Source organism: Lonchura striata, chromosome 23 (genome assembly GCF_046129695.1).
Source record: "Lonchura striata isolate bLonStr1 chromosome 23, bLonStr1.mat, whole genome shotgun sequence".
Classification (NCBI taxonomy): domain Eukaryota; kingdom Metazoa; phylum Chordata; class Aves; order Passeriformes; family Estrildidae; genus Lonchura; species Lonchura striata.
Window position 1 is genome coordinate 2,895,262 of NC_134625.1, and position 22,525 is coordinate 2,917,786.

The 22,525-nt window shown below is 59.3% G+C and overlaps 3 protein-coding genes across 3 annotated transcripts; 2 read left to right on the forward strand and 1 right to left on the reverse strand.

Moving 5' to 3' along the window:
• Nucleotides 1-1,107: 1,107 nt before the first annotated feature.
• On the forward strand, nt 1,108-11,126 carry LOC110468183 (roundabout homolog 2). Its single transcript, XM_031506823.2, has 18 exons — nt 1,108-1,255; nt 4,514-4,840; nt 5,737-5,894; nt 6,442-6,562; nt 6,637-6,775; nt 7,335-7,462; nt 7,543-7,667; nt 8,101-8,272; nt 8,363-8,574; nt 8,875-8,956; nt 9,041-9,209; nt 9,293-9,459; nt 9,690-9,811; nt 9,892-10,111; nt 10,192-10,304; nt 10,415-10,586; nt 10,709-10,894; nt 10,973-11,126. The coding sequence occupies exons 1-18, from the start codon at nt 1,108-1,110 to the stop codon at nt 11,101-11,103; spliced, it is 2,892 nt and encodes a 963-aa protein (XP_031362683.2). The 3' UTR covers nt 11,104-11,126.
• Nucleotides 11,127-11,280: 154 nt separating this feature from the next.
• Nucleotides 11,281-14,121, forward strand: LOC144247427 (roundabout homolog 3-like). Its single transcript, XM_077788077.1, has 7 exons — nt 11,281-11,290; nt 11,361-11,487; nt 11,885-12,052; nt 13,380-13,486; nt 13,569-13,646; nt 13,721-13,828; nt 13,907-14,121. Exons 1-7 carry the CDS (start codon nt 11,281-11,283, stop codon nt 14,119-14,121), a joined length of 813 nt encoding a protein of 270 aa, XP_077644203.1.
• Nucleotides 14,122-14,143: 22 nt separating this feature from the next.
• ROBO4 (roundabout guidance receptor 4) lies at nt 14,144-22,108 on the reverse strand. The gene is given in 21 exon segments (XM_077787982.1): nt 14,144-15,447; nt 15,449-15,560; nt 15,648-15,785; nt 15,902-16,233; nt 16,313-16,453; nt 16,523-16,702; nt 16,793-16,945; nt 17,033-17,557; nt 17,642-17,933; nt 18,016-18,192; nt 18,609-18,739; nt 18,819-18,969; nt 19,049-19,220; nt 19,780-19,901; nt 19,998-20,217; nt 20,311-20,423; nt 21,096-21,223; nt 21,298-21,436; nt 21,514-21,792; nt 21,882-21,940; nt 22,044-22,108. Coding segments are annotated over 21 exon segments (3,660 nt in total). The 3' UTR covers nt 14,144-15,416.
• Between the last annotated feature and the right edge of the window lie 417 nt (nt 22,109-22,525).

Sequence of the window (22,525 nt, forward strand, 5' to 3'; positions counted from 1 at the left end):
CAAATTCAAGGCCACTGGTGGTCCCAGCACCCCCAAAGTGTCCCTACCCCTACCAGCACACCCCGCTGTTGGGGTGTTCTACTCACTCCAACAGCCGCATTTCCCCGTGGGGTGCAGGGTGGTGCTGCCTTTCAGGGTTCACTGAGGGGGGGTCCCGAGTGGGGGGTGACAGCAGCCCCGTGTGGTGTCGCGTAATTTGGGGTGAAGCCAAGGAGCTGCTGCGTCCTCCTTCTCCTCCCTAGCACCCCCCTTTTCCTCTGTCCCTTCAAAAAGTCACCCCAGTTCCACTCCTCCGTGAAGCCCCCACCCCATACGGGCCACCCCCCGCCTTCGTCCCCATCCGCTTCTTGGGGACGGGGAGGGAACAGGGGACACCCCCATCACCCCGCCCCAGCACCGCCCTGGCCCGTCCCCTACCCGGGGGGCGGTGCCGCAGGCTGAGCCGAGCCGAGGTGAGCTGAGCCGGGCTGAGTCGGGCTGTGCTGAGCCGCGCTGAGCTGAACCGAGTGGAGCCCGGCTGAGCCGGACTGGGCTGAACCGGGCCGGATTGGGCTGAACTGAGCCGAGCCCAGCTGAGCTGAGCCGAACTGAGCTGAGCCGGACCGGGCTGAGCCGGACCGGGCTGAGCCGGACCGGGCTGAGCCGGATTGGGCTGAACTGAGCCGAGCCCAGCTGAGCCGAGCCGAACTGAGCCGAGCCGAACTGAGCCGAGCCGGACCGGGCTGAGCCGGACCGGGCTGAGCCGGACCGGGCTGAGCCGGATTGGGCTGAACTGAGCCGAGCCCAGCTGAGCTGAGCCGAACTGAGCTGAGCCGGACCGGGCTGAGCCGGACCGGGCTGAGCCGGACCGGGCTGAGCCGGACCGGGCTGAGTCGGACCGGGCTGAGCCGGACCGGGTTGAGCCGGATCGGGCTGAACTGAGCCGGATCGGGCTGAACTGAGCCGAGCAGAGCCGAACTGAGCTGAGTCGGAGCGGGCTGAGTCGGACCGGGCTCAGCCGGATCGGGCTGAGCTGAGCCAGTCTTTGCCGTGCCGGGTAGTGTGGTGCAGAGCCGACCCGAGCCAAGCCGGTCTCAGCCAAGCCGAGCCGAGCTGAGCCGGGGCAGGATGCTGCGGTACCTGCTGAAGACGCTGCTGCAGATGAACCTGTTCGCCGACTCGCTGGGAGCCGAAGGCTCTAACTCCTCCTCGCTCCTGCTCGGCATCAACAGCTCCATCGCCGCGCTCCACCTGCCCGATCTCGTCCCCGGTAACGGTACGTGCTCCTCGGTCTTTCTGTCCCCCTGTCCCCGACTTCCTGCTCCTGGTCCAGCCGGGATGCTGGAAGTAGCCCACAGACCCCAGCCCCAGCTGGGACCCCACCAGCACCGACACTGGATTCCCAACCTGTCCCCTTGTCCCCAAACCGGGACCTGCCCCATGTCTCAACTCTGGAACTGATCCAGTGTCCCCACACCAGCCCCGTGTCCCCATTCTGAGACCAGCTCCCTGTTCCCACACCAACTCCTGGGAGTGATGCGATGTCCTTAGATCGTGTCCACGACCCCAAACTGAGACCAGCCCGCTCTCCCACTCTCCCCAAGGCACAACTGTCCTGGTGTTCCCAAACCAGTCATGTGTTCCCAAATCCTGAACTGCAAGCAGCTCCCTGTTCCCAAACCATCCTATGCTCCTACATCAACTGCCAGACCCTGAGCTGGGACAGACATGGCATCCCCAAATTGTCCCCATGTCCCCAGACCAGTCCCCAAACCCCAAACCAGGAGCAACCCAGTGTCCTCAAACAGTCTTCATGTCCCCACATCCATCACCAGTTTTCAAACCAGGACCAGCCCTTTGTCCCAAAACCATCCCTGTGTGCCTCAACCAACTCCCAGACAAAATTAGGAGAGACCCCGTGTCTCCAAACCAGTCCTGTGTCCCCAGGCTAATCCCCAGACTACTAACTGGAACTAACTCCGTGTTCCCAAACTATCTTTACATTCTTAAACCATCCCAGCGTCCTCCAACCAGCTCCGTGTGCCCTAATTCTCCCCATGTCCCCAAAACAGCCCCATGACCCCTAGCTGGGACAGAGTGGGGGTGAAGGAGGGGTGAGGCAGAGGGTGCCTGCCTGCATTTTGACTCAGTTTTGAACTTCTCCCCTCTTTTTTAGTCTGCCCCCCTCCAGCTGGCACTGGGTGGCTGGTGAGGGGCGGGGGTGTTCCCAAACCTCATGGGAAGCCCTGCCCCTGCATAGCCAGCCGGGCACAGGAAGGGGCCTGCCCTGACCCCCTGCTTGTCCCAATTAGCCAGCGGGCCCAGCTGCGGCCCCCTCGGTCCCTGCTGTGCCCCCCGGGGGCACCCAGTGCCCTGCAGCATTCCTTCCATCCCCATGGCAGCCGCGTCCCATCCCCATGGCAACCCCGTGGGCACCCCATTGCAGCCCCTTATGCCCACGTCCTGCCCCAGGGTGTGGGGGAGCAGGGGAAGGGCGTGTGCGGGTGGGAGATGAGTGTGGGGTGGGTGTGTGCATGTCCATGCAGTGCATTTATGGGCAGTGTGCTTGTGTGTGTACGCATGTGCATGTGTGTGCATGCATGTGCAGTGTGCATGTGTGTGAATGTATGTGCAGTGTGCATGTGTGCATTTATGGGAAGTGTGCTTGTATGTGCATGTATGTGCATATGTGTGCAGTGTGCATGTGTGTATGTGTGTGCATGTGTGCATGTATGTGCAGTGTGCATATTCACAGAATTCACAGAATTATGGGTTGGAAGAGACCTTAAAGATCATCGAGTCCAACCCATGCCCTAACACCTCAACTAAAACATGGCATGTGTGCATGTATGTGCATGTATGCATGTGTGCATGCACGTGCAATGTGCATATGTGTACATGTCTGCATTTATGGGCAGTGTGCATGAGTGCATGTATGTGCATGTCTGTACATTGTGCAGGTGTTTACATGTCTATACAATGTACAGGTGTGTGCAGGTGTGTGCAGTGTGCATGTGTGTGCATGCAGCAATGTGGGTAAATGTAGGCTTATGGCCCCATCTGAGCGTGCATGGATGTGCATGGATGTGCATGCCCCTGTGTGTGCCCCTGTGCATGTGCAGCCTGTGTGTGCATGTGCACCCCTGTGTGAATGTGCATGTGCATGCATCTCTGCATGTCTGAACACACACACGTGTGTGTATGTAAGGACACCCATGCATGTGTGCAGGGGTGTGTGTGTGCATGTACACCCTGCATGAATGCACACACACGTGAATGCATCTGTGCATGTCAGGGCATGCACGCTCCTGCCTGAAGGCACACGGGTGCATGTGTGTGTGCAAACACATGTGTGTGGCTGCATGTGTGTGTGTGCATACCCCTGTGTGACTGCCTGCACATGTACATGCACCTCCATGTGCAGTGCATGTGTACACACACGCACCTGCACTTGTAACGCACATGTTAACATGTGCACGTGTGTGAATGCACGTGTGCACCTATGTGTGCACAGATACCTGTGAGTGCCTCTGTGTGAGTGTGTGCACACCTGCATGGCTGTCCACGTGTGCAAGCATGCACCTGTGTGTGTAAACACATGCAGTGCACGGCTGCATGTGTGTCTGTGCACGTGCAGGTGCATGCAGACCCACTCCTGTGTGCACACATGTGCCTGGGCATGCAGTGGTGAGTGCCTGTGCCGCTGGGCCAGCAGTGACACTTGGGGACCAAACTACCAAGACACGCCAGGCATAGCTGGGGACACAAGCAGTTCAACCCAGCTGGCCCCAGCATTAATGAGCATTAATTATGCTGGCATTAAAGACCATCTATTAATTCCCATGCCCTAGCAAGTTAGGGGTTTTTTTCTGTAACAGCCCCACAACCCTGATATGGGGCTTTTTAAAAGTTAAAATTTAAGCATTTTCTGCAGCCCAGAATGACCAGCTCTGCTACAGAAAGTCAGAACTTGCAGCTGATGGAAAAATCCCAGTCTGGGGAGAATTTAGCCCCAACCCTGTTTCTTCAGGGTGGAAACAGGGTGGAAAAGGCCATTACAAAGCGAAGTTGCTTTGTCCCACTGGCCTTGCCTGACGCCCTCCCGATTCGATCTTTAGCTGTGCCAAGGGAAGTTTAGGTTGGATGTTAGGAAGGAGTTTTTCACAGAAAGGTGATAAAGTTCTGGAATGGCTGCCCGGGGAGGTGGTGGGGTCACCATCCCTGGGTGTGTTTAAAACAAGCCTGGACGTGGCACTGGGTGCCAGGGTTGAGTTGAGGTGTCAGGGCATGGGTTGGACTCGATGATCTTGAAGGTCTCTTCCAGCCTGATAATTCTGTGAATTCTGTGATTCTGTGATCCTGCTGCCTTCCCACAGCACCCACCCTGGGATGTGCTGGGCTGGGACCTGGCCACACTTCATCTCTCACCTCCTGCCTTCCAAGCCAAGCAGGGTCTGGAGCCAGGAAAGCACCACACAAACCAAGAGTGCTGAGCTCCCTGAACCCATCCCTACCCCTCCTGATTCTCCTGCAGGATCCCACGCCCAGCTGGAGGACACGGCTCCCCGCATCGTGGAGCACCCCACGGATGTCCTGGTCTCCAAGGGGGAGCCGGCCACACTGAGTTGCAAGGCCGAGGGACGCCCGGCCCCGGTGGTGGAGTGGTACAAGGACGGCGAGAGGGTGGAGACGGACCGGGAGGATCCCCGCTCCCACCGCACCCTCCTCCCGGGAGGGTCCCTCTTCTTCCTCCGCATCCTGCACGGGAGGCGGGGAAAGCCCGACGAGGGGGTTTATGTCTGCGTGGCCAGGAATTACCTGGGGGAAGCCACCAGCCGGAATGCTTCCCTGGAGGTGGCCGGTGAGTCTGAGAGGGTTGGGAGGATTTGAGCGGGGGGGAAATTTGGCGTTCTGGTATCACCCCGAAGCCCAGCCTGCTCCTGTAGCTGTGGGATGAGAGGCTTTCACATTCCCGGGCCTCAGCTGCCAAGTGAAGAGGGGAAAATAAATGAAAATAAGAGGAAAATAATCATAAATAAAGTGAAAAGAAATGAAAATCAATTCAAAGAAGTGAGAAATATTGGAAATAAATGAACAAAGTGAAAACAAATGAAAAAAGAAAGTAAGTGAAAATTAATGAAAATAGAAGTAAGGAAGTAAGTGAAAATTAATGTAAATAACATAATGTAAAACATGGAAAAAAAGAGAAATTAAAGAAAGTGGAAATAACTGAAAGTAAGTGAAAATAAATAAAAAAATAAGTGCAAGTTAGTGAAGAGGAATAATGAAAAAACTGAAAATAATTGGAAATAAATTAAAATTAGTGCAAAGGAGTGAAAATAAATGAAAACATGGTAAAAGAAATTAAAAGAGCTGAATATAATTGGAAATGCATGAAAATAAATGGGATCAAATGAAAATATTTGAAAACATTTGAAAATCAAGTAAAATCAATGAAGACAAATGAGAATCTGTTAAAGCCAATTCAGAGCCCTGGTGCTGCCCCCAGCCCGGGGGCGCAGGCTGGGCAGCTGAGGCCGCTGTGTCCCTGCAGTGCTGCAAAGAAATTAAAAGAGGTGAATATGATTGGAAATACATGAAAGTAAATGGGATCAAATGAAAATATTCGAAAACATTTGAAAATCAAGTAAAATCAATGAAGACAAATGAGAATCTGTTAAAGCCAATTCAGAGCCCTGGTGCTGTCCCCAGCCCGGGGGTGCAGGCTGGGCAGCTGAGGCTGCCGTGTCCCCGCAGTGCTGCGGGACGAGTTCCGACAGCCCCCGGGGGACGTGGTGGTGGCGGCGGGAGAACCGGCCGTGCTGGAGTGTGTCCCGCCCCGCGGCCACCCCGAGCCCAGCGTCTCCTGGAAGAAAAACGGAGTCCGGGTCAGCGACAAGGATGAGCGCCTGACGGTGAGAGGGGCCAGAACTGGGCTGATGGTGATGGAAGGGAGAGAGGAAATTTTATTGGGATACAGGATGTGATGGGGATGTGTGGTGTGACATGGATGCGGGTGCAGTGAGGATACAGGATGCACTGAGGATCTGGAATGTGTTGGTGATGTAGGATGCAGCAGAGTTGTGTGAGGTGATGGATATGGGATGAGATGGGGATGTAGGATGGGGTAGGGATATGGGATGCATGAGAGATTTGGGATGCAATGGAAACAGGGGATGTGATTACAGTGTGGGTGCAATTGTGAGATGCAATGAGGATACAGGATGTGATGGGCATGCAGGATGCAGTCAGGATGGGAGATGCAATGAGGATTTGGGATGTGGTGGGGATATGAGATGCAATGAGGATGCAGAATTTGATGAAAATGGGAGATGTGTGTGTTTATGCAATGAGGATGTCGGATGTCATAGAGACATGGGATGCAGTGGGGGTAGGATGCAAAGGGGATGTGGGATGCGATGAGGATGTGACAGGACGTGGGATGAGCTGTTCTTCCTGCAGATCCGTGGTGGGAAGCTGATGGTGGCCAGTACTCACAAGGGCGATGCTGGCGTCTATGTCTGCGTGGCCACCAACGTGGTGGGGGAGAGGGACAGCGAGCCGGCCAAGCTGGTGGTCTTTGGTGCGTGGGGATTTAATTTTTGGGGTGTCAGGGAGGTGGGTGCTATCCTGGTGGGACTGACGGCCAGCCCGCAGAGCGCCCAGCGTTTGGCAAGAGGCCCCACAACCAGGTGGTGCTGGTGGAGGGGACGGCGGAGTTTGCCTGCGAGGTGGCGGGGGATCCGCAGCCGGCGGTGCGCTGGCGCAAGGAGGAGGGTGAAATGCCACTGGGAAGGTGAGTAGAGGGTGAGGGGGGTGGCTGAGGGACACCAAGGGCAGCCAGGGTTCTGGGGTGCAGCTGGGTGACATCAGTGGGTGCCAGCCTGCTGTGCTTGGAGCACCTGGCATCCTCATGGCATCAATAATTGCATCCCATAACCCTGGCGCCTCCTCCATCCTCAGCACTTCCTGCGTCCCTACTGCATTCCACATTCCCATTGTGTCACATCTCCATCACATTCCACATCCCCCTGTGCATCTCAAATCCTCATTGCATCCCACATCTTTGCATCCCACACTCTTATCGCATCCCAAATTCCAGTCAAATCCCATATCCTCACCTCAACCCACATCCCCATTGCATCCCACATCCCCATCACATTCCACATCTCCACCGCATTTCACATCCCCATCACAGCTCCCATTTTCCTGCATCCCAGATTTCCACTGTAGCCGTCACATCCCACATTCCCATCACATCCTGCATCCTCACTACCTCCCCACCCCATGGCACCTTACACCCTCCTGGTGCCCCAGCGCGCTGCTGGTGCCACAGCCTGATGGGGTTCCCCCAGGTGGGAGATGCTGCCAGACAACACCCTGCGGATCAGCCGGCTGCAGGTGGAGGATGAGGGCACCTACACCTGCGTGGCTGATAACAGCGTGGGCAGGTCTGAGGCATCGGGCACCCTCACTGTGCATGGTAAGGAGGGCCCTGGGGAACACCCTTGGGTGCTGGTGCAGTGCTCAGACAAGCCCTTGTCTCTCCCCATGCTGCTGCAGTGCCCCCGCAGCTTGTCACCGGGCCCCAAGACCAAGCTGTCACCCCTGGCCAGAGCGTGACTTTCCAGTGCCAGAGCAAGGGCAACCCACCACCTGCTGTCTTCTGGCAGAAGGAGGGGAGCCAGGTCTGTCTCCTTCCCTCCTCCTTGACCTCACACCCAATCATAGCCCCATCCTCATCCCAAGCCCATCACCATTTCCATTCCATCATAATCCCTATCTCAATTGCCATTCCATCCTCACCTCATCTCCATCCTAATCTCAATTTCACACCAGTAACAATCCCCATCCCTTCCTGTCCTCATCACCATCCCATCACAGTCCCTATTACATACCTGTCCCCATTCCATTCCCATCACAGTTCCCACCATATCCCATCCCATCCCATCCCATCCCATCCCATCCCATCCCATCCCATCCCATCCCATCCCATCCCATCCCATCCCATCCCATCCCATCAATTTCCCCAATCTCATTCCCATTCCCACCCCTAACCCTGACCTCATCTCATCACCTGCTTCTCATCCCTCATCCCCCACTAATCCCACTCCCGCTCAGACCCTGCTGTTCCCGGGCCAGCCCCCAATCCCTTCTGGCCGTGTTTGGGTGAGCCCCAGCGGTGCTTTGACCATCATCAACGTCCAGCCTGGAGATGCTGGCCACTACCTCTGCCAGGCTATCAGCGTGGCCGGCAGTGTCCTGGCCAGGGCCAGCCTGGAGGTGACAGGAGGTAAGTCCAGTGCCAGTGGAGAGCTGGCACATCCAGTGTATGAGTGACACCCATCCCACCACCCAGCAATTCCCAATTTTCTCCCTGTAGCACCCACCGAATTCCAGCCGCCGGTGCTCAGCCTGCTTCCCGCTAACCGGACAGTGCTGCCAGTGGGGGCCACAGTGCGGCTGCCTTGTGGAGCGGGGGCCCATGAGCCCCCAGGCAGCGTGGGGTGGCTGAAGGATGGCAGTGCCCTGGTAGGTGTCCAGCCCCGTGCCAGCCTGCTGGAGAACGGCACCCTGCAGATCACCGGCCTCCGGGTGAGCCGGCCCCGGCAGGGGCACCCGTGGGGGTACTGCAGCGAGGGAGGGGGCAGTGGCTACCAGGGGTGGAGCAAAGGGAGATGGATGCTCATAGTGGTGGGTGCAAGCAGTGCTGGGGCTCAGGATGGTGGGTACAAAGCATGGTGGGTGCTCATGGTGGTGGATAAAAAGTGTAATGGGTGCTCATGGTGGTGGGTACAAAGCATAGTGGGTGCTCAGGGTGGTGGGTACAAAGTGTGGTGGGTGCTGAGGTGATGGGTGCTCAGGGTGATGGGGCAGGAGCTCTTCCCCCTGCAGGTGAGAGACTCCGGGCTCTACAAGTGTGTGGCCACCAGCCCAGCGGGTGAGACACACTGGGGCATCTCCTTGGAGGTACAAGGTGGGTCATGGAGATCTCACTACAGCAGGGACACCGTGGCACTGGGAACAAAGCCACCCCAGACCTCCATGCATCTCCCTGCAGGTGGTGAATCCGACCTCTCCCTGTCTTCCCCTGTACCCGATCTCCTCCCTGGGCCACCCTCCACCCCTGTGGTCACCAACATTACCAAAAGCAGTGTCACGTTGAGCTGGAAAGGGAACGAGGACAATGGTGCCACCGACGTCACCTCTTACATAGTGGAGGCTTTCAGGTATCACACAAGCCTCTTTGGCTGCAGGGATGATGTGGTGGCCCAATACCACCCTGTCACGAGTCACCCCTGTCCCCTGGCAGCCAGGCGGTGGGTGGCCCGTGGCAGACAGTGGCATCTGATGTGGAGAGTGAGACCCACACAGTGACTGGCCTTGTCCCTGACACTGTCTACCTGTTCTTGGTGCGGGCGGTCAATGCCCACGGGCTCAGCGACCCCAGCGGCGTCTCGGAGCCTGTGCGCACCCAAGGTGAGACCCAGCAGTGACATCAGTGGAGGTGTCCAAAACCCCCCACCCTTGGGTCCATCTCCACTTGGTGACACCAATGGAGGTGCCCATGCACCCAAAATCTTTGAGTCCAGTCTTGCCCAGTGATGCCAGTGGAGTTGCCATGGGTATGTGCTGTCACCGTGGCTCCTTCACTTGGTGACACCAGTGGAGATATGCATGGACCCTCCACCCTCTCCTGTTTCCAGCAGACACCAACCCCATGCAGCAAGGGCTGGATCCTGAGCAGGTGCAGCAGGAGCTGGCACAAGTGGCTGTGCACCTGAAGGAACCTGTGGTGCTGCCACTGGGCACTGTCCACCTCTCCTGGACCGTGAGTGCTGAGCCTCCCTACCGGTACAGGGCTCCCAGTGTTGCTCATGCCCCCATCCCACCCTTCCCTCGGGTCCTCAGGTGGAGCACCAGGCACCCTTCCTTCAGGGCTACCGGGTGCTGTACCGGCAGCGTGGTGGGCGCTGGGAGGAGGCACGGACGGTGTGGGCGCCAGGGGAGCGGGGGGCCCTGCTCACCGAGCTGCGCCGGGGCCAGGACTACGAGGTCAAGGTCCGACCCTATTTTCATCACCTCCACGGTCCCGACAGCGCTGTGCGAGCTCTGCACACCCCTGAAGCGGGTGAGTGCGGGGATGGAGGGGATACTGTGGGTCCCTGGAGACAACCTGGAGGTGATACCCCATGTGTCCTCCACCGGCAGCCCCCAGTGCCCCACCACGAGCTGTCAGTGTGGCTGGGAATGGTACCAGTGTCCGCATCTCATGGCAGCCCCCACCTCTGGCAGAGCAGAATGGGGTCATCCGTGATTACCGGGTAAGCGTGGACAGCAGCAGGGATGTGGCAGCTCCACTCTGTCCACTCATGACACCATGTCATGGCATCCTTATGGGTGTTCCCCATCTTTTCCTCCTGGTTCCCACCAGATTTGGTGCTTGGGCAACGAGAGCCGCTTCCACATCAACCAGAGCGTGGAGGGGACGGTGCTGGCAACAGTGCTGCAGGGACTTGTCCCCGGGGTCTCTTACCGTGCTGAAGTTGCTGCTGCCACCAGTGCTGGTGTGGGTGCCCGCAGTGCCCCTGTCCCCATCCACATCGGTGAGTCCCTGATTGTCACAACTGGCACCTCTGGTGGGGCATGACGGGGTCGCCCACTGCAGTGCTGGGGACAGCTCCTTGGCACCTCGCCGGTGTGTCCCTCTTTCCTATGTCACTTGCAGCCCCCCTGGTGGAGCAAGATGTGGGGCCAGCAGGTGGGAGCAGCTTGACTGAGCATTTAGCAGAGGTAGCCAGGCAGCCAGCCTTCATTGCCGGCGTTGGTGGCGCTTGCTGGGTCATCCTCGCTGCCTTTGCTGCTTGGCTCTACAGCCGCCGCCGGAGGAAGAAGGAGCTCAGCCACTTCACCGGTACAGGGGGTGCTACTCCTGGGACCCCTCACCCTTCACCCCTCACCCATCAGCCACCCACCGTCTCTCTCTTTACAGCATCCTTTGCCTACACGCCCACCGGTAAGCCCGTAAGTGCTGCGGGGTCCCAGTACGGCCTCTCGCTGCCCTCACCCCCATCTCTTTCCACAGTCAGCTTCCCAGCTCCAGTGCGCAGCAACCCCAGGTAGCCCCCCCGGCACCCCCTGCCCTCCCCAGGAGCCCCAGGGCTGACCACCAGCATTCCTTCATCCCATCCCCTTGCAGGGCAGCTGCCGGCGGTGGTTACCCGTGGCTGGTGGATGCGTGGCGTGGTGGCAGCACAGCCAGTTCTGCCGGTTGTTTGGGGAGCACTGAGAGATACTACAATGGTGAGGGGTCAGCATGGGGCTGGGTGGCTCTTGAGGGGGTCACGATCTGCCCTGATGATGCTGGTCACCCTCTGCAGATGCCGGCATCACCCGTTACATCGCCCAGACAGAACAGTTTGGAGTGGGGGCTGGCGAGGGGCCGGTTTACAGCACCATCTCGGCTGACAGTGAGGAGATCTGCACATTCCCCCGTCCCTTCTCACAGTATGGGACCTCCTACCCTGGGGGCGGTTCCCAGCCAATGGATGCTGCAGCCTCCCAGGTGCCCCGTGGCCGGGCTGAGCACGGTAGGGTGGCTGGAGGGGTGGGGGCACACATGGGTGCTCGTGGTGTGGTGCCCTCCCCACAGCCCCCCCAGCATCCCTCCTTGGCACAGGGGCCAGAGCAAAACTGGGGCAAGCAGTGAAACCACCGGTGGTGAGCTGGACAGAGCTGCTGCCCCCGCCACCCTCAGCCAGTGAACTCAGCCAGTGTGCCCAGGAGGAGGAGAAGGAGGAGGAAGAGGAGGATGAAGAGGAAGAGGCAGCCGGAGGGTGAGTGGGGGGGCTTGGGGGCTGGGCATGCTGCCCCCAGCAGCTACCCTGTGGTCTCCACCCTGCAGGCTGGGGATGGAGGTGTGGTACCCTGGTGAGGACATCCCCTGTGCCACTGCTGCATCCTCACCCACCACCTCCTCTGGCTGCCGTTCCACCGCCACGCTGACACCATCACCTCGCACCACGGAGGACATCCCTCGCCTCCGCGACTTCGATAGCTCCCTCCTGCCCCGGTAGGAGATGGGCCTTGCTTGGTATGGCCGTGCCATTGGGGTCTGGATGCCCCATTGGGGTCCAGATGTCCCATCCAGCTCCAGATGTCCCACCATGGCCTGGGTGTTCCATTGTGATCCAGCCATGTTGTCACTACCCGGCCCTGCCATACCATCATGGTCCAGCTGTGTCATTAGGGTCCAGGTGTCTCACTGGGGTCCAGATGGTTCTGTTGGGGTCAAGATGCCTTACCATGGTCCAGATGTTCCACCACAACCCAGCCATTTTGTCACCATTTGGCTCTGCCATGCTGTTATAGCCCAGCCACGCTGCTGAGGGCCAGATATGCCGCAGAGGTGTCCCATTGAGGTCTGGATGTTGTGCCCAGTTTACATGATCCAGTTCCACTGCTCCACCACAGTCTGGCCTTACCACTGGACTCTGGATCAGGCTCTGGATGTCCCATCGTAATCCAATCACACTGTCATGATCTGGTCCTGCTGTGCCACCTGACCATACCATTGGGATTTGGATGCCCCAATGGACTCTGGATGTCCTACCATGGTCCAGGTGTCTCTTTGTGATCCATTCATGGTGTCACCATCCACCCCTGCTCTCCAGCTGTGCTCTGGCCACACTGTCATGACACATCCATGACATTGTGTGTGACTGGGGCATTGCAACACAGCTGCACCATCACGAGACAGGTGGGCCATCATCACCCAGCTGTGCTGCTGTGACCCAGCTCTGCCATGATCTGCCTGTGCCATCACAATGCTGGCATGTCACTGCACTCCAGCTGTGCAGCTGCAGTCAAGCCTCCATGGTTGCAATCCAGCTGTGCTATGACCCAGCTGGGCAGCTGCAGCCAAGCTGCATGGTTGCAATTCAGTTGTGCTACAATCTAAGTGTGTAGTGATTTAGCTGTGCAGCTGCAATCTGCTAGTGTGCTTGCAATCCAGATGTGTGGTGATCCAGCTGTGCCAGTGCAGTCTAGCTGTGTGGCTGTAATCCAGCTGGGCAGCCTCTATCCAGCTGTGCTCCAGATGTGCCATTGCAGGCCAGCCATGCTACCACAACCTTGCCAGGCTGTGGTCCTCCACCCTAGCTGGGCCACTGCACTAATCCAGCTCCCCTTTGCCACCCCAGCTGTGATCCAGCTGTGGCACTTCTACCTACCTGTGATGCTTCAAGCCCACCTACACCATTGCCATCCATGTGACAACGCCGCATGGCTTCTTCCAGATCTGGCATAGCTCTAGAGGGCTTGTGCCAGCACTGTGGTGGCCACTGAGCCCCCATGCCACTCCCCCCGCCCTGGCTTCATTCCACCCCCCTCTTTGCCAGGAGACCCCCCCATGGTGTCAGCACCCCCCCACAGGCACCCAGTCCCTCGGTGACTCCGGATGCCAGCGAGGGCCACCCACCCCGAGCCCTCTGCCCTCCTGGCACAGGTGAGCCCCGAGGGGCCACTTTGGGTGGGTGGGGCCTCACTGGCCATTGAGGGGGCTGACGCTGCCATTCCCACCTCCCCAGGGAAAACCCGCGGGGTGATCTCCAAAAGTCGCCTGAAGCCCAAATGCAGCCGCTACCGCCGGGAAAAGCGGATGGGAGGTGAGTGGGAGGAATAAACCAGGGAGTTCAGGAGGCTCAGGGGAGCTCAGCCCCCTCCTCCCTCTCTGCCGCAGAGCTGCCCCCGCCGCCGCTGCCGCCACCGGGCGAGACCCCCGGGCCCTGTCCGGAGCTGGAGCCGAGCGGGGCTGAGCGCAGGGTCGCCCACCGCCCTCCCCGCGGCGGTAAGCACAGCCACCGACCGCGCCGCGAAAGGTCTGGGGGTGTCGCTGCGAGCCCCAGCCTTGTCCCCTCCCCTGCAGATGAGGTCACCCCCTACAGCAAACCCTCCTGCCTGCCCCGCGGGCAGGTGTCCGGCAGCTGCTCCACCGCCGGCAGCGTCTCGTCCCGCGGCTCCAGCGGCTCCCGCGGCCACGGCTCGGGGCGCAGCCGGACGCCGGGGGACCGCGGCGAGGGGACCGGCCACTGCCGCCGGCCAGGGGCCCCGCTCCCCTGCCCGCCGCAGGAGAAGCGATAAAAGGGAGGGCGAGTCGGTGACATGGGGATGGGGACACGGGGGACACGGAGGGATGTTCTTTAATTTCTGAGTGGCTCCAAAGAAATAGGGTTGCACAGAGGTCGCGGCCAGTCGGCGTCAGAGTGAGGGGGACAGGGATTCTAGGGGTGGGGCGAGGAATTCACAAGGAATTAGGACACTGGGGAGGAACAAGGATGCTCGGGAGGGACAAGGAAGATGCTCAAGGGAGGACATGAACACTGGGGACAGAAACAGTTGGGATGAGCAGAAGATGAGATGAGCAGAAGAGGGATGAGGGTGCTGGGGAGCGATGAGGAAGATGCTTAACTGGGGCAAAAATCCTGGAGACAAGGACAGCTTGGAGGAACAAGGGTGCTGGGAAAGGACAAGGACATCTGTGAGGGCTGAGGTGATTGAAGGGGAAGGGGACAGTTGGTGGGGGACAGGATTAAATGGTGGGGGACAAGGATACAGCAGATGGATGAGGGTGCTGGTGAGGTACAAGGAAGGCTGGGGCACAAGGATGCCTGGAGGGAAGAGGACACGGAGGAAGGACAAGGATTTCTAGGGGATTGAGGATTGCTGGGGGGAAGAGGACACTTGGAAAAAACCAAGATTGCTTGGGAGGGTCAAGGACAGTAGTGAGGGACAAGGAGGATGGTTGCAGGGGGATGAGGACAGTGGGGAAGGAAAAGGACACTTGGCATGGGGAACAAAACAACTGATGAAGGATGTGGATGCTCAGGAGGGCTGGGAAGCCCGGAAATGAAGATGGTTAGGAGGGACAAGGACATTTAGAGGGAGCACAAGGCCACTCAGGTGGCTTGGGAAGGATGAAAACATTTGGGAGAGACAAGGATAGAAAAGGTTGGACAAGCATGTTGAGGAAGAGCATGAACTATCAGAAATCATAAGGATGGCTGCAAGGAATGGGAATAGTCAGCGGGAACGGGGATGGTCAAGGGGGTCAACAACCCTTGGGAAAGACAACACAGGGTGGGCAACAGTGCTTATGTTGGAGAAGGATTGTAAAGGCGGATAAGTATGCTAGGGGAGGAGTAGGATACTGAAGAAGGACAAGGACATTTAGAGGGATGCAGACTCTTGGGGAGGATGAGGATGCTGGGGAGGAATTTGGGAAGGGTTGGGGATGCTGAGGAGGGATGGGGACACTGGAAGAAGGACACTTGGGAAGGACAAGAACACTGAATAATGAGGGACACCCACCCACCTAGGTGCCATCCACCTTTTGTGGGTGACTTTTCCTAGTACAGAGCCCCGGTTTGGGGAGCTGCCTAATAAAGCTGGATTTTAGCTGAGCCAATGGGTCTGGCCTTGCTGTGTCCTGCGCCCTGGGGACTGCCTCGCTCCTGTCCCTCCTGTCTGCAGCTCACCACCTTCCCTGGCCCAGGGGCTGCCAATCCCCGACCCTTGGCCACCTGGAAAGCAAAGGAAACATTTTCCAACACCCTGCAACAACCTCACCACCCCGGTGCCCACCACCCTGACAATGGGGCACTACTCACCATTCTGTGAGCTACTGTTAATGGCTGCCTCTCTCCTGGTTCTCTGTGGGGCCTCCAGCACTGTCCGCCAGTCCCAGGTGGTGGTGTGGACTCCAGGTGGGAAGACCTGCTCCAGAGGCGATGGTGGTGGTGAGGGACCTGCAGAAAGAAGGCAAGAGAAGGTGGCATCACCACGGTGTCATGATGGAGCCATGTTCCTTGAGGAGGTGACAATACTCGGGGTCAGAGAGGGGGTCCAGGGACCCTCCACTCACCCTCGTAGGCCCCATCGGTGTCCTCAAGGCTGTAGCAGAGGCCATCGATGGCCACGGCCAGTGCCCGGGCAAAGCTGGCGTCCAGGAGGAAGGAGCCGTCGCAGGAGCTCACCAAGCTGCAGCGGGTGCTGGCAAAGATGTCCTCCGAGACAGACCCCCAGCCATTCAGCAGCGACCCTCCTGGTGAGCCCCTCGTTGCTGTATGCTCTTCCTCCTCCTCCTCCTCTTCCTCCTCCTCCTCCTCCTCACCTAGCTCAGAGGCTGATGGCCCATAGATGTAGCCATAGGTGTGCAGGGGTGAGAAGGACCGTGGTGTGGTTGGTGCTGGGGGTCTGTGGGGAACACAGCGAGGGTACTGCTGGTGCCAGGGGATGCTGCAATCATGGAATGTCCCAGGGGGGTGGGGAATACCTGCAGCAGTTAGTGTCCTGCTCCATCTCCAGGACCTCAGCCACCTGCTGTTGTGTGAGGACCCCGTCGCTGAACGCTGGCGAGAGGCGCCCGGTGGCTGGGGACATGTCCTTGGCGTACCTGGTAGCCAGGAATATGTCCCTTGAGTGCCTGGCCTCCAGTGACATTTTCCAGGTGTGGCTGGTGGCTGGGGACGTGTCCTTGGGATACCTGGTGTCCAAGAACTTGTCCTTCTGGTGACCAGTGGCAGGAGACACCTCTTCAGGATGCCTGGTGGCTGGAGATGTGTCCCTGGGGTGCCTGGTGGCTGGAGATATGTCCCTGGGGTGCCTGGAGGCTGGAGATGTGTCCTTGGGATGCCTTAGTGCTGGTGACATGTTTTCAGGGGACCTGCTGCACAGGGACACGTCCCTTGTGTGCATGGTCACCAGTGATGCATCCCTGGGGCTCCTGGTGGCCTGAGATATATCCTTAGAGTACCTGGTGTCCAACAACTTGTCCCTGTGGTGCTTGGGGACTGGTGGCATCTCCTCAGGGTGCCTGGTGAGTGGAGATGTGTCTCTGGGGTGCCCAGTGGCTGGCAGTATGTCGTTGGGATGCCTCAAGGCTGGTGACATATTTTCAGGGGACCTGCTGCACGGGGACACGTCCCTTGTGTGCACGGTCACCAGTGATGGCTCCCTGGGGTATTTGTTGGCTGGGGACATGTCCTTGGCATACCTGGAGGCCAGGAACTTGTCCCTGCAGTGCCTGGTGGGTGGGGACATCTCCTTGGGCAGACTTATGCCTTGGGACGTGTCCTTTGGGTGCCTGCTGGTTGGGGACATGTCCTTGGGGTGCCTGGTGGACAGTGAGATGTCCCTCTGGCACTTGGCTACTGGTAATGGGTCTCTGGGGCACCTGGTGACCAGGGAGGTGTCCTCAGGGTGCCTGGTGGCCAAGACTGTGTCCCTCTGGTTCTTGGTTGGTGGTGATGGATCCTTGTGGTGCCTGGTGGCTGGTGACCTGTTCCTGGGGGTCCTGGTGACTGAGGACACATCCTTGGCATGCCTGCTGTCCAGGAACATGTCCTTGGGCTGCTCAGTGACCAAGGACATGTCCCTAGGGTTCCTGGTGGCTGGTGACACACCCCTGGGGCTCTCAGTGACTGGGGACATGTCCCTGGGGATCCCAGGGAGTGGGGACATGTCCTTGGGATGCCTGGTGACCAGAAATGTGTCCCTGGGGCACACGGAGGCCGGGGACCTGCAGGTGCAAGGGACATGTTGGGTTTTGCAGCAAAGGGTTGGGTTGCAGGGCACCCACCTGGATGGGGACACCCAGACTCACCGTGTCACTGGTGGGTGCCAGGCATGGGGTGGTCTCGGTGGTGTCACCAGTGATGTGGTTACACCAGAGGCCGGTGAGGTGCTGCCCCGAGGTGGCTTTGGAGAGCTGAAGACCGGTAGCTGTGGGTCTCTGCTGTCCATCATGGCAGAGATGGTGTCACCCTCGTGTCCCCTTTGCTGAGGCTGCCTGGCTGCCTGCCCAAAGTCTGTCCCCCACTCGCCTCCACTTCCAGAGACAGGGATGTGGCTGGGGCCAGCTGTGAGCACAGGGGTGCTGTGCACTTGGTGCAGCTCTGCGAGGGGAATGAGGGACACAAAGCCATGGGCCATTGCCCTGGTGTCCCCCATGTCCCCCCATGTGTCCCCCACACCCACCTCTCTTGCGAACACGCTCCCAGGGTGCTGGGTTTGGGGTGCTGGGTGAGGAATGCACCCCGGGGTGCCCCCCACCACAGCACCCCATGTCCCCGAGGGGCGGTGGGTGTCCCCCATGGAGGCTGCTGTGGATGGGGGGCGTGGGGGGACCAAGGCTTGGCGGCTCCAAGGAGAGGGCTGCAAGAGTAAGAGAGGTCAGGGCACTCATGGGGTCACCTGTCCCCTCTCTCCTTGGGGCTGTGTGTCCTCAAGTCCTTGCTGCCTGCAGACAGACAATGGGGGACACCAGTGTGAGGGTCCATGGCAGTGGGGGTCCCCAGCACAGAGTGGGGGTCTTGGGCACACTTTGTTGGTCCCATGGCATTCTGTTGGGGTCCTAGGCCTGGGCTGGGGGTCCTGTTGCAGCAGGCCAGGGCTCCATGGAATTGGGTGGGGATCCAATGGCATCACATGGGATGGAGGAGTACTGGTGGGGGTTCCATGGCAGAGAGTGGGGGCTCTATGGCACTATGTGGGGTTCCCACCCTAGTGTTCAGTGGAGGGGTGGGGGTCCCATGGCAATGGGTGGGGATACCAGTCTCCACAGGGCTCACTGGAGGGGTGGGGGTCCCTGCCATCACTGCCCAGGAGCCGGCTGCTGAGGCTGCTGCTGCTGCTGAGGTTTCGGGGAGCACAGCTGGGTTTCCAGGGACCACCAAGCCATGGCGAGTCACCAGCCACCAGCCTGCAGGGCAAGAGGTGCTGTCAGTGCATCAATCCCCACACCAGGGATATGCCATGTCCCCCACCCCGTGGCCTCTCACCTGTGGCGAGCTGCAGCGTCCTGGCTGGCCCGGCGCTGGCAGAGGAGGAGGAGGAGGGCGAGTAAGGCCAACCAGAGCATGGAACCAGCGGCTGCGATGACAGCAGGCTGCTGCAGTGCCTGGACCATCCTGCTGCTCCCTGCTGTCAGCCCTACAAGGATCCCATCAGTGTCACTTGATGTCACCACCTTGACCCCCACCCACACCCCACCTTGCTCTCCATCTCCTACCCAGGACTCCACATGTGGCATTGCTGGGAACCCCCAGTCCTGCACTGTTGAAAGCTGCCACCTGAACACAGAATTCGGCCCCAGGGTGTAGGAGGAGGTTTTCCAGGCGGTGGGTGGCTCCGTCCACTGTCCTGTTGGTGGGATGCTGCCAGCCCTCACCCATTGACCAGACCTGGCAGGCACCAAGAGGATGTGTCCCCTTAGATGATTAGCCTTGATGGCCCCCCTGTGGATGGACATCCTGTGGATGGAGCCCCTTGGATGGACTCCTTTAGATGAACGTCCCTTGATAGACTCCCAGTGATGGATCCCCCATGGATAGATTCACTTGGATGGGTCCTCTTAGCTGAGTGTCCTTGATGGACTCCCCTTGGCAGGACCCCTTTGGACGGGCTCCCTTGCATGGCCCTAGGATGGACCTCCTTGGGTGAATACTTCTTGGATGGACCGCCATTGATGGATCCTCCTTTGGATGGACCCCCTTGGCTGAATCCCCTAGGCTGGACTCCTTTGGATGAGCTCCCTTGGATGCCACTAGACAGATGCCCTGGGATGGACTTCTGCCTTGGTTGGTCCTTTTGGATGAACCCCCTCCTGGACAGACTCCTTGGATGCTGCCCCCCATGGATAGATCCCACCTTTGACAGGTTCCCTTTTTGGATGGATGCCCTTGGATTGACCCTCCTTGGCCAGAAGAGCCCAGCCCTTCCCCCTCGCCCCATTGCCCGAACCTGGTAGCCCCGGATGACGCCGTTGTGTGCTTCAGGAGGAGGTGGCTCCCAGCTCACGACCACGGTGCCGTTCCCTGCCTCAGCCTGGCTGACGGTGACACGCTGGGGCGCTGCACTAGGGACTGCCACGACAGGGGGACAGGGATACTGAGACCCCTGGGACCCCAAACCGACCTCCCCATCCACCACCCAGACATCCCCGGGGACACACGACGCACCTTCCTCGGGTATCCAGAGGTGCCTGCTGTTGCTGTCTGAGCCCTGGGCTCCTCCAGTGTAGGGTCGGACCTTGAACTCGTACTTGTAGCCCCTGCGGAGCGCAGGGATGACGGTGCTGAGCTCCCTGCCTGCGTCGTGCTGGACCCAGGAGGTGGTGACCGGGAGCAGGCTGCGGTACAGCACCACGTAGCCCACAGGCACCGGCACCGGCATCAGCACCTGGAGGAGATGGGAAGGATCCCAAGTCAAGGTGGGACGTGGGGATGTGTCCCGTCCCCCCCTCCCCTGGGGGCAGCTGAGCAGCAGGCCAACCTGCCAGCGGAGCTGGACAGCAGCAGTGGGCAGCGCAGTGCCATTGTCCAGGTGCAGCCTCACAGCCAGCAGGTCCCGTGGGGCAGTCTCCTGCTGGCCCCCTGCCAGCCGGTCTGTGAGGCAGAAGAAGACAAATGGCATCACCAGGCAGGACCAGACACCCCCCTCACATACCTGCACATGGAGATCCTGATGTCTGCCTGGATGGACTCACTCAAATGGATCCTTTTGAGCAGACACCCTATGATGGGTCTGTCCTGAATGGACCCCTCTTGGAGGAGCCCCCTTTGATGTGTTGCCCCCAGGCGCATGGGATGGGATTCCATGATACACCCCTCCATGATGTCCCTCTTAGATGGACCCTTTGGATGGCTATTTCTTGTTCTATCCCCCTTTAATGTACTTCCACCTTCCAAAGATCCCCTTAAATGGATCCTCTTGGAGGAACCAGGTTGGCTGGATCCCCTTTAGGTGGGTGATCTTGAATGAATCCTCTTGGATGGACTCAATGCATTTCCTTAGATGGATCAACTTACATGGGCCTTCGTGGATGGATCCTGTTTAGGTGAACCTACCTTTGGAAGTTCACCCTTTGATGGATCTCAAATGACTCAGCTGGATGGACTTTATTTGATGGATGATGGATGATGGATGGCCTTGGATGGACCCCCATGGACAGACTGCCCTTGGATGAACCCCATAAGATGGACCCTGTTAGATGGATGAACCCCAAGATAGTCCTGGGTGCCTGTGATGGTGGAGGCCACGGCGGTCCCAGCACTGACCCTCCACGTGGAGGAAGGTGGTGGCGGCGGCGGTGCCCAGCTGGCTCTGTGCTGTACACACGTAGGCGCCGGCATCGGCAGACGTCACGGCATAGAGGTGCAGAGTGTGCTCCCGGTCCACCTCGTGCCTGCGGGTCACCAGCTCTCCATCAGCCTCATCCCCACACCAGGGATGGGTCACCTCCCCCCTGCCACCACCTACCTGCCCCAGGGCAGGTCTCCACGCTCCTTGTGCCACTGCACCTGTGGCGCTGGGTCACCTCGGGCGCTGCAGCCCAGCTGCACGGTGCTGCCAGCCACCGCCACGGCGTCGCTCGGGTGCCGCACGATGCTTGGCTTCTCTGCAGGGGGACATCGAGGCCATAGCACCGTGGCTGGGTGTGGTGTGCCCACCACCTGTGGGAGGCCCTTGGCTTACCCAGCACAGAGACGCGGGCACCCCGGCTCTCCCTCTTGCCCGCCGCATTGGCCGCCACGCAGATGTAGAGACCGGAGTCGCTCCGTTGTGCCGATGCCACCTGCAACTTCCCCTTGGTGACCGTGTACCTGCCACCTACCAAGTCCAAGGTCACCCCGTCCTTCTTCCAGGTGATGTAGGGTTCGGGGTACCCCAAGGGAGGGACACAATCCAGCTCCAATGCTTGTCCCGTTGTGGTCACCAAATCACCCGGCTGCAGGCGGAAATTGTCCCGCAGCACTGCGGTGGGGAGGGCACATTGTGGGTGGGGGGAAGGGGATTTTCTGGTGTCTCCCCACCTGCATCACCCACCCACCAGGTGTCCTTACCAGCTGGAGCTTGGGGTGCCGTGGCCACGCTGGGAAGGCGGCAGCCTGTCGGGTGACAAGGAGGCAGGGGAATGCCAATAGGTGCCTCAGGTGGGCATGGTCTCAGATCCGCGGGGGGCAGGGGCAGAGTTAAGTGGATTTTGGCCCCCATGGGCTCACTCACCTCCGCGGTGCAGGGCGGCGAGGCAGAGCCCCAGGCCCAGTGCCGTCTCCCAGCCGCCCGCCATGCCGGCCCTGGCCAGCCTTCCCGTTTCCTCCCGAAATCCCGGTTCCTCCCCGCCGGCACCGGGGCTGGATCCGGCTCCGGATGGGGGGGTACAATAGCCGGATGTGGGGGCCGGGAAATGCCGAAGTGGGGGGGAAGGTGACGGTGAACACAAACATCTCAGCCATCCTGAGGCAGTGGGAGTGCCTGGCCACGGTGGCACTGGCAGCACCCAGTGGAGACAGCAGAGTGGGGGACACAGCGGTTAATGAATTTAATTAGTCAGAAGAAATTCCCCTTTTCCTTCGCCATGTTCGGAGGAAGACAAATTAAGAAGGATTCTCAGCTGAGGACACCATCAGTACATACCAGAGGGAACAGTCCAAGGTCTCCCATGCACTAAAGTGCCAGTCTGAGTGCCAGCCAGGTGTCTTGGGTT